Below are 18,733 nucleotides of genomic sequence, written 5' to 3' on the forward strand. Positions count from 1 at the left end.
ATTTGATCTCTGGTTTCTCTGCCTTTTCTAAAGCCAGCTTGAACATCTGGAAGTTCACAGTTCACATGTTGCTGAAGCCTGGCTTGGAGAATTTTGAGCATCACTTTATTAGCGTGTGAGATGAGTGCAGTTGTGCAGTAGTTTGAGCATTCGTTGGCATTGCCTTTCTTTGGGATTGGAATGAACACTGACCTTTTCCAGTCCTGTGACCACTGCTGAGTTTTCCAGATTTTCTGGCATATTGAGTGCAGCACTTTCACAACATCATCTTTTAGAATTTGAAATAGCTTAACTGGAATGCCATCACCTCCACTAGCTTTGTTTGTAGTGATGCTTTCTAAGGCCCACCTGACTTCACATTCCAGGATGTCTGGCTCTAGGTGCATGATCACACCATCATGGTTATCTGGGTCTTGAAGATCTTTTTTGTACAGTTCTTCTGTGTATTCTTGCCACCTCTTCTTAATATCATCTGCTTCTGTTAGGTCCATACCATTTCTGTCCTTTATCGAACCCATCTTTGCTGGAAATGTTCCCTTTGTATCTCTAATTTTCTTGAAGAGATCTCTGGTCTTTCCCATTCTTTTGTTTTCCTCTATTTCTTTGCATTGATCGCTGAGGAAGGCTTTCTTATCTCTCCTTTCTATTCTTTGGAACTCTGCATTCAAATGGGAATATCTTTCCTTTTCTCCTTTGCTGTCCACTTCTCTTCTTTTCACAGCTATTTGTAAGGCCTCCTCAGGCAACCATTTTGCCTTTTTGCATTTCTTTTCCATGGGGATGGTCTCGATCCCTGTCTCCTGTACAGTGTCACAAACCTCCATCCATAGTTCATCAGGCACTCTGTCTATCAGATCTAGTCCCTTAAATCTATTTCTCACTTCCACTGTATAGTCATAAGGGATTTGATTTAGGTCATACCTGAATGGTCTATTGATTTTCCCTACTTTCTTCAATAAGTCTGAATTTTGCAATAAGGAGTTCATCATCTGAGCCACAGTCAGCTCCCAATCTTGTTTTTGCTGACTGTATAGAGCTTCTCCTTCTTTGGCTGCAAAGAATAATCAATCAATAATCAATCAAAGATAATCAAATAATCAATCTGATTTCAGTGTTGACTATCTGGTGATGTCCATGTGTAGAGTCTTCTCTTGTGTTGTTGGAAGAGGGTGTTTGCTATGACCAGTGTGTTCTCTTGGCCTTTGCCCTGCTTCATTCCATACTCCAAGGCCAAATTTGCCTGTTACCCCAGGTGTTTCTTGACTTCCTACTTTTGCATTCTAGTCCCCTATAATGAAAAGGATGTCTTTTTTGGGTGTTAGTTCTAAAAGGTCTTGTAGGTCTTCATAGAACTGTTCAACTTCAGCTTCTTCAGTGTTACTGGTTGGGGCATAAGCTTGGATTACCGTGATATTGAATGGTTTGCCTTGGAAATGAACAGAGATCATTCTGTCATTTTTGAGGTTGCATCCAAGTACTGCATTTCGGACTCTTCTGTTGACCATGATGGCTACTCCATTTCTTCTAAGGGATTCCTGCCCACAGTAGTAGATATAATGGTCATCTGAGTCAAATTCACCCATTCCAGTCCATTTTAGTTTGCTGATTCCTAACACGTCTATGTTCACTCTTGCCATCTCCTGTTTGACCACTTCCAATTTGCCTTGATTCATGGACCTAACATTCCAGGTTCCTATGCAATATTGCTCTTTACAGCATCGGACCTTGCTTCTATCACCAGTCACATCCACAACTGGGTATTGTTTTTTATTTGACTCCATCCCTTCATTCTTTCTGGAGTTATTTCTCCACTGATCTCCAGTAGCATATTGGGCACCTACTGACGGGGAGTTCCTCTTTCAGTATCCTATCATTTTGCCTTTTCATACTGTTCATGGGGTTCTCAAGGCAAGAATACTGAAGTGGTTTGCCATTCCCTTCTCCAGTGGACCACATTCTGTCAGACCTTTCCACCATGACCTGTCCGTCTTGGGTGGCCCCACATGGCATGGCTTAGTTTCACTGAGTTAGACAAGGCTGTGGTCCTGTGATCAGATTGGCTAGTTTTCTGCGATTATGGTTTTAGTGTGCCCGCCCTCTGATGCCCTCTCACAACACCTACCGTCTTATTTGGGTTTTCCTTACCTTGGACGCGGGGTATCTCTTCACCGCTGCTCCAGCAAAGTGCAGCCGCTGCTCCTTAACTTAGACCAGGAGTATCTCCTCGCGAGTGCCCCTCCTGACCTTGAACATGCAGTAGCTCCTCTCGGCCCCCCTGTGCCCACGCAACCAGGGCTCCTTGGACATGGGTTAGCTCCTCTTGGCCGCCGCCCCTGGCCTCAGGCATTTGGTAGGTCCTTTCAGCCGCTGCCCCTGACCTCGGAGGTGGGGTAGCTCCTCTCAGCCGCTCCTGCGCCATCGCAGCCTGGTGCTCTCTGTCAATGAAAATTAAAGTAGTAATAAAGAACTTTAAAATTTTTTAAATGATAATAGTAAAGATATATCTAGGAATGTCTCTGGAGCTGTTGTGGGCAGTGTGGGGTCAGTTTAGTTTCAGATAGTTGCTTGTTCCAGCTTGTACTTCTTCTCAAGGTCTGTAAGCCCCTTCCAATGCTTAGTCAATGTTAACTACAGGGTTTTTAATCTGTCGCACTAGTCACTTCCAGAGCAGTTCTTTGTTTATTTTGGCTCCTTCTATTTGCAAGCCTCTTCAGTGTCTAACTTCTGCCCTGAAAAAAGGGGGCAAAAGTGGTCACTTATTTAGACTCACTGGTTCAGTTGTGCTGTGGGGCAGAAGAAACACTGCAAACGAATATCACTGGCGTGTGAGGGGAGTGCTCACAGTGTCTGGGCCGCACTGGGCTTGCCCCAGCTCACAGCAGCGTGTGCTTTCCATATCGACACTGCTCAGGCTGCAGGTTGCTCTGCAGGGGTACTGTCCCAAGCGGGCCCCGTGTTTTGCGCACTTCCTCGGTCTACGATGCTCAGGTTCAGGTTCTCGGGTGCTCCTCAAAGGCACAGACTCAGCGGGGAGTGTGTTTCGCTCCCTTCCCAGCTCAGACGACCAGGTGCTTGGCGAGCGCACTGTCCCAGGCGGACCGTGTGTCTTAATCACCTCCCCAGTCCTGGCCGTTCGGTTTCCTGGCAGGTCGCGAGAGCACCGTCTCAGGTATGCCTGTGTCTCCTCTGGGGAGCTGATCTCAGGCTGCGACCCTCCTGGCAGATGTCAGCCAGCCAGGATTCCAGGAAGACGTGGTTAGCAACTGGGAGCCTGCTCACAGTTTGGTGGAGGATTCTGGTCTCTGGGGCTGAGATTGCCCCTTGCCTGCCAGCTCTGGCTGTCGCATGCATGCCTCTCTGCCTCCAGCGCGGGGGAGGGCCCTGTATTCAGCTGGCTAGCTCTCCTCTGGTTTTCTCTCAATCCTTTGTCCTGTGAGCAGGCCAGGCTGCACGTTAGGTTAGAACCTTTTGCAGGAAAGTTCTCTCGCACCTCCCTGCCCATCCCCTGGTGGCAGACATGAGTGTCTGGGCTGCTTCTCCACTGGGAGTTGTGGTTAGGCACCTATTCTGTGGGTTTCCACCCCCCCACCCCCACCCCCACCCCAGGTTATGTTGCCCTCTGAGATTCCAAAACTCCCCACAAACCCACCAGTGAGAGGGGTTCCTGCTGTTTGGAAACGTCTCCTCCTTCAGGACTCCCTTCCCAGGTAGGAACTCCATCGCTAGTTCTGTTGTCTCTCTTTTTGTCTTCTATATTTTGTCCCACCTCCTTTCGAAGAGAATGGGCTGCAATACTGGGGCCCTAGTGTCCTCCGCCAGCGTTCAGAAGTTTTGTGGAAGTTGCTTAGCATTCAAATGATCTTTTGATGAATTAGTGGGGGAGAAAGTGGTCTCCCCATCCTATTACTCTGCCATCTTGGGACCACCCCCTCTACAAACATATCTTAAAGATACCAGCCACCTCAAGTAGAAAAATACAGTTAGGGGCCTCCCTATCTCTGTATTGAGTTTATAGAAAATAAATAACTCAATAAAAGCTTTAGTGACAATAAATTCTTGAAGAATATAAAAGTAAAACCTGATATAAAATAGAACTTCAGAGTTAAATAAAAACAACTTTGTAATCTATATGCATAGTTTAAGAATTTATTTTTATAAATGAAAAGGCTAATTTCAGTCATTATTTATTACCTATTATAGAATCATGTTATATATTATAGTACTAGAGACTCTATGAGACACAAAAATATAAAGCACCACTACTCAAAAGTCTGTCCTTCCAGAGATAAGATGTATTCATATAACCCCACAAAAATAAATAACTGACAGTGTTTGACTATGATATGATAGTGTATTGCTGTGAGATGATGTCTCAGTTTAACTTTTTAAGCTATGCATTCACATCCTTGATGCAGTATTGATAGGCCCTCTCCCTCAACACACTGCTCAGAGTGCCAAAGCCCTTCCACCACTGCTTATCTCTCCTAAAGTCTGTCTCCACCTTCTCTTGGGAAAATAAGCCCTCTTCATGACAGCTTCTGCTTTTCCCAACTCAGAGATCTTAAAGCAATATTTGGATCAGGCAGGGTGAGACTGTGACAATACAGAACACGTTCTACCCTGAGCACTAAGTTCTGAAGTGGAAAAAAAATTTTTTTCTTCCACCTTTTTAGTGCCTTTCTTTTTAAATTTCCTGTAATTGACAACTGCTAGCTAGATATTACTAGAAATTTATAGTTAACACTCTTCTAAAAATAGCTTGAGTTTATAAGTTGAATTCATTTAAAAATTTTTTATTTTCTAATGAACATCAAAAAATAAGGCTCCTGTTATAGAATAGCTTACATATATATATTATTTAACTTTAATTCTTACAACAGATCTTGTTGTAGATGAAATTGAGGCTTAGCTTTAGAGACCTAGTCTTGGTTTCAGAGCTCAAAAATGGAAGGGTATGCATTCAAGCCCAGTCTCTCAGGGGAAAATCTCAGATTGCTTCTACCTCTCATTGTCAGGGTTTAGACTTTTATTATGTTATGCTGAAGGCCAGGACTCAAATACTCATGGTGAGGCTGGAAGGTGACTTTCTCCATGGCCTCCCATGAATGGTTATGTGCAAGCAGGTACCATGAAAGAATGACAACATAAAATACAAATATATATAGAACAATATAGGCTGGGGTTCTTAGGAAAGAATAAAGTCGACAGCTCTCAATACATCTGTGAGTTTATAACTAACAAATAACAAAGAGGCTTCTAGGCTTATTTTTTTTTAAACTGAGGTATAAGTAGCCAAAAACTGAACACCTCAAGGCAGTAGGAAATGATTAATCTCACCGACCAGTGGCTCCTCAGGCTTAAAATAGCCCCCAAGTAAGTTTCAACTCTAAAGGGAAGAAAATGTTTGCTGCCAATGATATAACAAAGTAGTCAAAGTTCATAATATAAATTTTATTAGATAATAAAGTGATGTATTATTCATATATTGAATACTTGCTTGAAATTTTTCTACGTATCTGAATAATATTAACTACAATTAGAAAAGTTAACATTTGATATGCATTAGAATTTACTAGATTTTAATTAAAACTTCCAGTATGATTTTGAGAGAAAAAGAGTATTCTCATACAATGTATAAACTATAATATATTCAAAGGAACATAATATTGCATTATGAAGTCTAGATGTTATTTTCATATATTTCCCCAAAGAAGTAGTAAAACTCCCAGCATTAATTTTGGAAAAAATAGGTGTCTTCTTTCAGTTAACTGATATTTTTAAGTGTATTATAAGCTATGAGGAGAAGTACATACTAGCATACCCCCTTTTTATTGTGCTTTTAGCAATTTTTAAAAAAAAATTTTATTGGAGTATAGTTGATTTACAATGTAGTGTTAGTTTCAGGTGTATAGCAAAGTTAATCAGTTATGCATATACATATATCCACTTTTTTTAAGATTATTTTCCCATATACACCACTACAGAGTATTGAGTAGATTCCCTGTGCTATATAATAGGTCATTATTAGTTATTAATTTTATATATAGTAGTGTATATATGTCAATCCCAATGTTCCAATTTATCCCTCCCACTCTCCCCCCACTTACCCCCATATGTTTGTGATTTTCTACATCTGTAACTATTTCTGCTTTATAGATAAGGTCATTTGTACCCTTTTATTGGATTCCACATATAAGTGATATGATATTTGCCTTTGTCAGACTTACTTCATTCAGTATGATAATCTCCACATCCATTCATGTTGCTGCAAAAGGTATTATTTCCTTCTTTTTATGGCTGAATAATATGCCACTGTATATATGTACCACATCTTTATTCAATTATCTATCAGTGGACATTTAGGTTGCTTTCATGTCCTGGCCATTGTAAATAGTGCTGCAAGAATATTGGGTGCATATATCCTTTTTAATTATGCTTTTTTCCAGGTATATGCTCAGGAACGGAATTGCTGGATAATATGGTATCTCTATTCTTAGTTGTTTAAGGAACCTCCATTATGTTCTCCATAGTGACTGTGCCAGTTAGCATTCCAACCAATAGGCATAGGAGGGTTCCCTTTTCTTCATACCCTCTCCAATATTTATTGTTTGTAGATTTTTTGATGATGGCCATTCTGACTATTTAGATCATAGAAACAGCAAGAGCATTCAAGGAAAAATCTCTGCTTCATTGACTACGCTAAAGCCTTTGACTGTGTGGATCACAACAAACTATGGAAAATTCTTAAAGAGATGGGAATGCCAGACCAATCTGTACGCAGGTCAAGAAGCAACAGTTAGAACTGGACATGGAACAACAAACTGGTTCCAACTTGGGAAAGGAGTATGTCAAGGCTGCATATTGTCACCCTGCTTATTTAACTTGTATGCATATTACATCATGTGAAATTCTGGAGTGGATGAAGCACAAGCTGGAATCAAGATTGCCAGGAGAAATATCAATAACCTCAGATATGCAGATGACACCATCCTTATGACAGAAAGCAAAGAAGAACTAAAGAGCCTCTTGATGAAAGTGATAGAGGAGAGAGAAAAAGCTGGATTACAACTCAACATTCAAAAAACAAAGATCATGGCATCTGGTCCCATCACTCCATGGCAAATAGATGGGGATACAATGGAAACAGTGACAGACTTTTTCCTGGTCTCCAAAATCACTTCATATGGTGACTTCAGCCATGAAATTAAAAGACAATTGCTCTTTGAAAGAAAAGCTATGACCAACCTAGACAGCATATTAAAAAGCAGAGACATTACTTTACTGACAAAGTTCCATCTAGTCAAAGCTATGCTTTTTCCAGTAGTCATGTTTGGACATAAGAGGTGATCATAAAGAAAGCTGAGCACTGAAGAATTGATGCTTTTGAAGTGTGGTGTTGGAGAAGACTCTTGAGAGTCCTTTGGACAGCAAGGAGATCCATCCAGTCCATCCTAAAGGAGATCAGTCCTGAATATTCATTGGAAGTACTGATGTTGAAACTGAAGCTCCAACATTTTTGCCACCTGATGTGAAGGGCTGACTCATTAGAAAAGACCCTGATGCTGGGAAAGACTGAAGGCAGGAGGAGAGGGGGAGAACAGAGGACAAGATAGGATGGCATCAAGGACTCAATGGACATGAGTTTGAGCAAGCTCCAGGAGTTGGTGACGGACCGGAAAGCCTGGCATGCTGCAGTCCATGTGGTCGCAAAGAGTCAACTGAACTAAACTGATTCTGACCAGTGTGAGGTGATACCTCATTGTAGTTTTGATTTGTATTTCTCTAATAATTAGTGATTTTTTTTAGCATATTTGGGGAATACCTCTTTTCTTATACTTTGCAGATGATTCATTTTTAAAATGAAAGGTTTATGTCAACTCTCTGTCAAATCTATTGGAACCATTTTTCCAACAACATTTGCTCACTTCATGTCTCTGCATCACATTTAGGTAATTCTCACAATATTTCAAGCTTTTGATTATCATTTTATTCATTATGGTGACCTGTGATCTGTGGTCTTTGATGTATTGAAGGCTCAGATGATGGTTAGCATTTTTTTATCAATAAATTATTTTTAAAATTAAGGTACATACTTTTTTTTAGACATAATGCTATTGTACTCTTCATAAAGTATAAATTTAATTTTTTATATACTGGGAAATTAAAACAGCTGTGTGATTTGCTTAATTGCCACATTTGCTTTGTTGAGGTGGTCTGGAACTGAATCCCCAATATCTCTGAGGTGTGCCTGTGTGTAAATTAAACTTAAATTAGTTTGAAAAATACAATTATATTTCCTGCTACAAGAGGATGAATCACCAGTTTTATTTGCAAAACTCATATGCCACCTATTGTTTAGAAAAATAAATACATCTTTGTCAGAATTCTATTCTAATAATAGTATGTTAGTAACAAATTGCATGTCTGTGGAGAAATAGGAACATCGTACATATTGAACAGAGCCCAACTCTTCAAGTGTATAGAATAGTTAGAGGTTTCAAGGACATAAAAACTTCAGTGAATCAAATTTATATGAGACTGGAAGAGATAGTCTTGATTCCTTAAGAAATAAACAATGATTTCTTAAGTACTCATACTTTCAAAGTAGTGCACTTTACCCTAGGAATTATTTTTATATGTATATATTTTAATTAAACTTTTAATTTGCAGATCATCATCATTTCACATGCAGTTGTAAAAAATAATAGAGAGGTCTTATTTATCCTGTACTCTGGTTTCCCACTGTACTTTAATAACCAAGATATTGACATTGATAGCAGCAAGGTATAAAACATTTTCATCATCACAGATACCTTATGTGGCATTTTTATAGCCACACCCACTTTCTTCACACACCCACAGTACCTCCCTAACCTCTTGCAACCTGTTCTTTATTTGTATAAGTTTGCATTTAAAGACTGTTATATAAATGGACTCATACAGTATGCAATCTTGGAGGACTGGCTTTTTCAGTCAGCATAATTCTCTGGAAACTCACCCATATTGTACTATATACATATGTCAACAGTTCATTCTGTTTTACCACTGAATAGTATCCCTTGATTTGGATGTATCACAATTTATTTAACCATTCACCCTACCCCTTGAAGGACACCTAGGTTGTTCCCAGTTTGGAACTATCACAAATAAAGCTGTATGAACATTTGTGTACAGATTTTGGTGTGAACATAAGTCTCAACTTCTCTGGGATAAATGCCCAGGAGTGCCATTGCTGGTTTGTATAGTAGTTACATGTTTAGTATTTAAGGAAACAACTAAGTTATTTTCCAGAGTGTCTCTTCCATTCTACATTCCCAGTAGCAATGTATGAGTGATCCAATTTCTCTGTATCCTAACCAGCACTTGACATTGACTGTTTTTTATTTTAGCCATTCTGATAGATGTATAATGGTATCTTGTTGTAGTTTAAATTTGCATTTCCCTAATGATGTTGAAAATATTTTCATGTGCTTATTTCCCATCTGTATCTCCTCTTTAGTGAAATGTTATTTTCATGTATTTCATCCTTTTTCTGACTGAATTGCTTTTTTAAAAAGCTGTAGAGATAGGAGTTCTATATAAATTCTAGATACAATAGTGTTTTGTCAGATATGAAGTTTGTAAATATTTTCTTCCAGATTGTAGCTTACTTTAGTCCTAAACAGAGGTTAAAGAAGAGTCTTGCACTTCTTGCACTTGCACATAAAAGTGTGAAACTTTTATGAAGTCTAATTTATCAATTTTTCCTTTTATATACCATGCTTTTGGTGTCAGGCCTAAAAATTCTATCCAGTCCTAGAGAACAAAGTTTTTCTCCTCTCTTTTTTCTCCTAAAATGTTTATGCTTTACATCTTATATTTAATTCACTACCTATTTTTTAGTTTATTTTCATATAAGGTGTGAAAGTTGAGGCAATATTTATTTTTTTGCCTATGGATGTCCAATTGCTCCAGTATCAATTTTTAAAAAGGTTATCCATTGCATTGCTTTTACAACTTTGTCAAAAGTCAGCTATATTCATGTGGGTCTATTTCCCTGTTCTCCCTTCTCTTCCATTGCTCTATATTTCTCTCTCTCCATCCGTACCACAGAGTCTTGATTACTGTAGCTATATAAAAAGTTCTTAAATCAGGTGAATGATTCTTCACACTTTATTCTTTTGGCAAAATTGTTTTAGCTATTCTACTTCCTTTGTCTTTCCATATAAATTTTAGAATCTTGTCTCTACCTATAAAAAAAATCTCGCTTGGATATTGATTAGATGGCACTAAACCTGCATCTACTTCAAAAGAACTTTCATTTTTACTATGTTGAGTCTTTCCATCTATAAACGTATTACATCTTTTGACTTATTGAGATTTTGCCCCAGAACACCTCTGATTAATTTCCTCTCTCTCTCTCTCTCTCTCTCTCTCGATACTCTACATAGAACCCTGTCTTACAAAACTAAGCAGTATTTAGATTGTCCACTAGATGGCAAACAATTTCATGAGGAGACTGACAACAGAAAACAGATTTTATAAAACTATCTTTATTGTTGTTCAGTCACTGTCTTGTCGGACTCTTTGGGAACCCATGGCCTGCAGCACACCAGGCTCCCCTGTCCTTCACTACCTCCCGGTGTTTGCTCAGATTCATGTCCATTGTGTTGATCGTGCTATCTAACCATTTCATCCTCTGCTGCTGCCTTCTCGTTTTGCTTTCAGTCTTTGCCAGCATCAAGGTCTTTTCCAGTGAGCTGGCTCTTTGCATCACCTGGCCAAAGTGTTGGAGCTTTAGCTTCAGCATCAGTCCTTTCAGTGAATATTCAGGGTTGATTTCCTTTAAAATTATATATCTTATTATAAACAAAAGACAGACTTTTTGTGTCTTAAAAATGAAGCAAGTACAAAATAAAATATCCTAAAACCACCTAAAATCTTTATCCAGAAAGAAAGATCCATAAAGATAAAATCTTTATCCAGAAAAAAAATCCCTCCAAATTCCTATTCCCTTATAATTATTTATGAATCAGAAACAAACAAAAATAAATAGAAGAATAGTTATACAAAGGAAATATTTCTCAGTCATGGGGACTGAGCAATAAGTTCATAATTATTAATCACTGAAGTAGTAATAAATAAAATAAAAATATACATGAGCCCCACTGTGAGTAAAATTATCTAGATTTTAAAACACTAGAATCACTTTATAAGTAAAATCTTTGCATACAGGGGAAATATTAATGACCATAAGAAGAGAAAATATTCAAATAACAACAGTTCAGTGAAGGATTAATATATTATTAGGGGTAGAGTCAATTACTACAAAGAATCACTGACATAAGATCTATTGAAACAAATTTAATTATCTCAGCATACTCTTATCATATGCAATAAAGTGACAAATAATCAGTCAGTGGCCTTCATATGTCAGATATTCACGAAAATCAATAAACAAGTGGGAATGCATCAAACGAAAAATCTTCTGCACAGCAAAAGAAACGATCAACAAAATGAATGGGACAATATATTTATAAATCATGTATCTGATGAGTTAATAGATGAAGAATTTATCCAACTCAAGAGTAAAAAAGCTAACAACCTGAGTAAAAAATGGGCATAGGAACTGAATAGACAGTTTTTCAAAGAACATACCAATGGCCATCAGGTACATGAAGAGAGGCTTTATATCATTAAGCATCAGGAAAATGCAGATCAAAATGAGATACCACTTCACAACTGATAGAATGGCTATCATCAAAAAGTAGTTCTCCACAAGATTGGACCCAAGCAAATATACAAGTTCATATAGGGAGGAAAGAGAGTCAGATGTGAGATAAAAGCAGAGGAAAGATTAATTCGATTTCTGGCAGTCAGGAACCAAGAAATGTGGGCAGCACTTGGAAGACAGAAAAGACAAGGGAACAGATTCTCCCCTAGAACCTCCAGAAAGGAATGCATTCTGTTATCTTGATTTTAGCCTCGTGAAATCCATTTGGACTTTGGACCTCCAGAACTGTCGGACAAAAAAAAAAAATCTGTGGTGTTTTAAGCCACTGTATTTGTGGTAATTCGCTGCAACAATAAGAAACTAATACAACTCCTTAGAAAAGAAATGTCAGGTATTTATTTTAAAGTGAGATGGTAATTACCTAAACCTGAGTAAGATTCACTTGTATCTCAGAAAAGATTGCAAGATAAAAGCATTCATCTGATGTTACACATAATGAAAATTCCTTGTAACTGATAAAATAATTGCTTGTGGAGAAAGGCCTGGACCATTAGTGGTAAAGAACCCACCTGCCAATGCAGGAGACATAAGAGACACAGGTTTGATTCCTGGGTTGAGAATATCCCTTGAAAGAGGAGGGCATGACAACCCACTCCAGTACTCTAGCCTGGAGAATCCCATGGACAGAGGAGCCTGGCAGGCTGCAGTCCATAGGGTTACACAGAGTCAAACACAACTGAAGCAACTTAGCATGCAGCACACACTTACTTGGATAAGCACATTGCTATTGCAGTTCAGTTGCTAAGTCATGTCTGACTCTGTGCGACCCCATGGACTGCAGCACACCAGGCTCCTCTGTCCTCCACTATCTCCCAGAGTTTGCTCAAATTCATGCCCATTAAGTCGAGGATGCTATCCAACCATCTCATCCTCTGCCACCCCCTTCTCCTTGAGCCTTCAGTCTTTCCTAGGGATGTACACTGTGGAAGTAACAAGTCTTTTCCAAGTTTCACTGGCAAGAAAAAAATAATCCAGCATAATAAAAGAGATCAATGAGGAGATGCATGACTGAGCTGCTATGAGACAAATGGGGGAGATGGGATGTGGAATCCGGGAATAGGACACAGAGTACATGTCCTGAGGCCTGTGTGAATGAAATGCCAGGAGCTACATGCTATGACCGTCTCCCATATTAATATTAATAAACAAATAAATATTTGTTTATTAGTCAACTTTTTTCTGGGATAATAAACAACCCCAAAGTCCCAGTGGCCTGAAAAATGAAGTTATTTCTCACTTCTGAATGTTGGCTGTGGCCCTATGGGGCCTACCTAGGTTCCTGGCATCAGCTAGGCTTTAGTGCAGATCTGCACTGTGTCTCATGCTGGGACCCAGGCTGAAGAGGTAGCTGCTATCTAAGCATGATGTTCTTATGGAGGATGATAAGAGTGAAAGAGGGTGATGGGCTTCTGCAAGAAAAAGGCAACCTGTCACTCCCATCCACGGAAGTCACATGGTCAAACCAAGTCAGTTTGAAAGGAAATAGGGTCAGGGAGAAAGAGTGGATATTTGCTGAACAATATTATCATATGTTTAGTTGCTAAGTTGCGTCCAACTCTTTTTGCAACCCCATGAACTATAGCCCACCAGGCTCCTCTGTCCATGGGATGTCCCAAGCAAGAACACTGAAGAAGGTTGCCAATCCTTTCTCTAGGGGATCTTCCTGACCCAGGAATCAAATGTGAGTCTCCTGCATTGGCAGGGGGATTCTTTACCACTGCACCACCAGGGAAGCTCTACAATCTACTACACAATATGCTAAAACTCTATAGTCGAAGTAGGAAAATAATGAAAAATCTGATGTCACATGAAATCTGGTGAAAGTCAGGGTGTATGGTGAGTTTTATATTAAGGTCTGCACGGAACTGGAAAAGTAATCCCAAGAGAATAAGAAAACCAGTAGAAGAAAAAAGAAAGTGGTTACAGCTTTATTTATTCAACCCAAAGTTAAAGGAAAATACACTAACATTTTTATAAGCAACAACTCTTTATCAGCTACTGTGCTGAATAATTTCATTCTCATTTACTTTCACAATAAGTTTTTCAGATGAGGAAACAAGTTCAGAAAGGTTAAGATTAAGATTCTTGCCCAAGTTCCTATAGTTTGTGTTCCATGATGGTAATTCAGGAATGTAGCAGTAAGAAAAGTTGAAAAACTAAGGAGCAGAGGGGCTGTGAGTGGAATCAATGAGCACAGGAAGTGACTCTTTAACAACAGAAGACTAGAAAAAACACAAGAAGATGATAGCCACAATCAAAACTGGGAAGGACTTGTTTTATATGGAAATGAGGTTCAAACAAGTTGGATCAGTAGTCCAGGCAAAGAGATGGTCCAAGGGTTTTTGGAAGACAGCAGGGCAGCCCAGGAGACTACAAATGCCTGCAGAGGCTATAGTTTTAGAGAGATAACCAAGGGAACAAATTCAGCAAAAGTTATGATGGAGCTAAGACAGGGCCACCCCTAACCCATTAGAAATACCCTTGAAAACTGAAAAAATGTGCCCTTTCTTCCTTTGGCACAGAGCTGTGTCAGGGCACATGGTTTAGCCAGTTCTACCTTTTCCCTCCAAGTGGATGGCCTAAATCTGCACAACTTATGGCATCACCCTATTTGGGTTAGGATGAGAAGGAGAAGGATGAAGGTTGAAGAGTTCAATCATAAAGAAATGTGTGCCTCCAAGGTTGTCTACATGAGTGAGAAAAGTAGTTTGCTTATATGGCTGCCTAGAGGAAATTTAAATATTCACCTAAAGTTGGATATATATATTAAATAGGTGTTTTCTGTCATTTAACTTCCTAAAGGAAGAGTAAATATATGCTCTATTTTAGATATTACCAGGCACACTAGAAAGGAATTCTCAGTATAATAACATTCTAAGATTTTAAATACTTAGGAGAATTAAAAACAATAAAAGCTGGCAATTAAACTCAAGTCAAATAGTGTTGTACTATATCTGCTCTACAACATAGTTTTAAAGTATGTATTCCCCCCGCCACCAACAGTGGGTAGTAAACACAAATTCATTTATTATGTATGAAACTACTTTCTCTATCCTATCTAGTTGTTTTTTTTTTTTTTTAAACAAGATACCCCATGTCAAAATTCCATACAGCTGCCCACTCCAGTATTCTGGCATGGAGAATTCCATGGACTGTACAGTCCATGAGATCAGAAAGAGTCAGACATGACTGAGCAACTTTCACTTTTGATATAATACCCAAATTTTCTTATATGTACTTCTATGTACTTATATGTACTATGTACTTATATGTATTTCTAAAAAATCAAGAAGGCTTTATTATTAGAGTCTTTATAAATTAAAGTCCTGTGTAATTTCCATTTACACAGGATTATTTATAGTTTATTCAACATTTTCACTTTATTTGAATGTTCTAATACAAGGCTCGGATGGTAAAGAATCTGCCTGCAATGCAGAAGACCTGGGTTTGATCCCTGGGTCAGGAAGATCCCCTGGAGAAGGAAATGGCAACCCACCCCAGTATTCTTGTCTGGGAAATCCCATGGACAGAGGAGACTGGCAGGCTACTGCTCATGGGGTCACAGAGTCAGACACAACTGAGAGACTGTTTCAGGTTCAGTTTAATAAATGCTTAACACAGTATATTGCAAAGGTTACTTTTACTAATATTTCATTTAATATTTTGACCAAAAGTTTTTCTCTACATATTTACTGAATATAAATTGTTTTTTTTCAACTGATGAATCACAATATAGACATTTGTCTTTTGAAATTTGTTCACATCTTCTAAGGTGAAAACAGCTCTCCACTTAATAAACTTCTCTTCATTGATTACTCAGCAAAAATGCTGTGAGAGTTCACTTAACTGCTTTTCCAAAATAGACTTTTCTAATCCAAGGCAGCAGCAAAGGATTTGTAGAAATGTGTGTACATGTCTAGAAAACAAGTGATATTTTTAATGTCTTCATTTATGTTCAGATACTTTCACTCCTAAGTGTATTTCTGAAATTCTATGCCTCAGCTACAACACAATTATAGTTTAGCACTTGTGCTTCTGAATTTTATAGTACTTTTAAATGATTAAGTAACCCCCTTTACATCTGATAAAATATGACTTTTTAAATTTGCCATCTTTTGCAGTATTCTCTGATAATTTCTTGACCTAATATTTCTGTTATGCTTTGACACATACAAAAATTAAAATTTCACTAGAAACTGAAAATGTGTATTGCCAGGGTTAAAGGATTCAGGGTGGTTTGAATTGTTTGCCCTCAGGAGATACATGAAATGCAGGAGAGTTGTTTCTAAAGGTTCTACTGCTTTATTTCCCTAAAGAAATGAAGTATAAAGTACAGAAATTCTTTATTCCTTATATATAGCTCTCTGTACATTAAAGAAGAGAGATTGTAGCAGAGGAAGATATAAAGATGCAGATCAAGAGTCCAAAAAGGCAAAAATTTCATGAGAGAGTGTATGAGATTAAGTTGACAAAAGGGGAATTTAGGGAAATTATCTTTTAAATTTATTCACCTATCATATCTACACATTTGAGGGGACAGAGAGTGTATTTAAATAACTTGTGATATTTATATGATCTCATCAGGCTCGCTCTCTGACCTTTTTTTTTTTTTTAAGTTTAAGTGGATGGTAAGGTGGGAGTGTGGTTGCTGTGTGAATACAGAGAATAAATGTATGGTATTTTAGTTTATCCAATGTTATTTCTAAATATATATATATATATATGTCAGTATAAGACATATTCACACACATACACAAAAAGCTATGTTTTACGACCTAAATAATTGTATGTATTTTTAAAATAAGCACCAAAAATTATTTTAATATATACATAATTCTTCCCAATATACATAAATTCTTCCCAAATACTGTTACTTAATTTTAAGTTTTATGTAATGATTAGGTGAAAGATGATGCTGTGAAAGTGCTGCACTCAATATGCCAGCAAATCTGGAAAACTCAGCAGTGGCTACAGAACTGAAAAAGGTCAGTTTTCATTCCAATCCCAAAGAAAGGCAATCCCAAAGAATGCTCAAACTACCACACAATTGCACTCATCTCACACGCTAGTAAAGTAATTCTTAAAATTCTCCAAGCCAGGCTTCAGCAATATGTGAACCGTGAACTTCCAGATGTTCCAGCTGGTTTTAGAAAAGGCAGAGGAACCAGAGATCAAATTGCCAACATCCTCTGGGTCATCGAAAAAGCAAGAGAGTTCCATAAAAACATCTATTTCTGCTTTACTGACTATGCCAAAGCCTTTGACTATGTGGATCACAATAAACTGGAAAATTCTGAAAGAGAGGGGCATACCAGACCCCCTGCCTCTTGAGAAACCTGTATGCAGGTCAGGAAGCAACAGTTAGAACTGGACATGGAAACAACAGACTGGTTCCAAATAGGAAAAGGAGTACGTCAAGGCTATATATTGTCACCCTGCTTATTTAACTTCTATGCAGAGTACATCATGAGAAACGCTGGGCTAGAAGAAGCACAAGCTGGAATCAAGATTGCCAGGAGAAATATCAATAACCTCAGATATGCAGATGACACTATCCTTATGGCAGAAAGTGAAGAGGAACTAAAGGGCCTCTTGATGAAAGTTAAGAGGAGAGTGAATGAGTTGGCTTAAAGCTCAACATTCAGAAAACTAAGATCATGGCATCCAGTCCCATCACTTCATGGGAAAGAGATGGGGAAATAGTGGAAACAGTGGCTGACTTTATTTTTCTGGGCTCCAAAATCACCGCACATGGTGATTGCAGTCATGAAATTAAAAGATGCTTACTCCTTGGAAGAAAAATTATGAACAACCTAGACAGCATATTAAAAAAACAGAGACATTGCTTTTCCAACAAAGGTCAGTCGTGTCCGACTCTTAGGGACCCCATGGACCACAGCCTACCAGGCTCCTCCATCCATGGGATTTTCCAGGCAAGAGTACTGGAGTGGGGTGCCATTGCCTTCTCTGGAACTGAATGATTAGGTATATGTTATATTAGTAGTAGTTTAGTCACTGAGTTGTGTCCAGCTCCTTGCAACCCCATTAATTGATATCAAATGTATTTATGTGAAGTAATTTTAGAATAAAATAAAAAGTATACTAATAGTTTTCTATCTTTGGAAATCTCTATATTCATGCAGAAATGTGTTTTTTAAACTATTCAAGAGAATAAATAAAAATGTCTTAATTATTCAGTATATTTTTATATTACATTTCACTCAACAGTGTCAGAACATTTTAATCACTAATAGTCTTAAGGATAGTGCTTAAGATATTTAGCATTTCAAAATAGGAGAAAATTTCAAATTTATATATTATTTGCGAAAGTGGTGTCCCTTCCTAAAAACCAAACAAATCAAAATCAACAAGGAAAACTACTTGTTCAATTTGTAAATTCTCACCTTCCTCCAGTTCTTCTGTATCGAATATCGTGTCCAAAGTTGTTTGTAGAGTTAGATATCTGTTTAACTTTTTTTTCCTTTTCATTGTTAGCAATTAATTGATGATATCTATCCATAAAGAGAAAATATAACAAATATATGAATTCCAACATTCATAAATATTCAGTTCAATTCATAACACATAATTCTCAAGTGAAAACAATGGTTGTTAGCTAATAATGCCTTCCCAATTACATTGTACACTCAACTGCTGACCACAACCTCAAGTCACTCCATCAATAGATACCATTTTTATTTTAGATATTCCCATTCTCTGGCACTTCTTTTCTTCCTGTAACCACAAAAAACCACTCACAAGGTAGAAAAAGTGGCTTTAGGTTATACTTGGTATATAGATTGCTAGGGCTGCTGTAACAAAATACCACAGACTGGGTAGCTTACACAACAGAAATTTATTTTCTCACAATTCCGGAGACTGGAAGTCCAAGATCAAGGTGTCAGCAGGGCTGGCTCCCTGAGGGCCACGCAGGAAGGCTCTGACTGTCACACGCCTCTC

General features: G+C 38.1%; 1 protein-coding gene across 1 annotated transcript in view; it reads right to left on the reverse strand.

Annotated features, from left to right (window-relative positions):
- Positions 1–1,878: 1,878 nt before the first annotated feature.
- The window catches only part of ANKRD7 (ankyrin repeat domain 7), a 32,988-nt gene continuing 16,133 nt past the window's right edge, over positions 1,879–18,733 (reverse strand). Inside the window, exons 5-6 of the mRNA XM_070476230.1 lie at positions 18,178–18,285; positions 1,879–2,435 (exon numbers count right to left, since the gene is read on the reverse strand). Coding sequence (XP_070332331.1) covers positions 2,201–2,435; positions 18,178–18,285 — 343 coding nt within the window. The 3' untranslated portion in view covers positions 1,879–2,200. The remainder of the gene's footprint in view (positions 2,436–18,177; positions 18,286–18,733) is intronic.

This window comes from Odocoileus virginianus, chromosome 1 (genome assembly GCF_023699985.2).
Source record: "Odocoileus virginianus isolate 20LAN1187 ecotype Illinois chromosome 1, Ovbor_1.2, whole genome shotgun sequence".
Taxonomy (NCBI): Eukaryota; Metazoa; Chordata; class Mammalia; order Artiodactyla; family Cervidae; genus Odocoileus; species Odocoileus virginianus.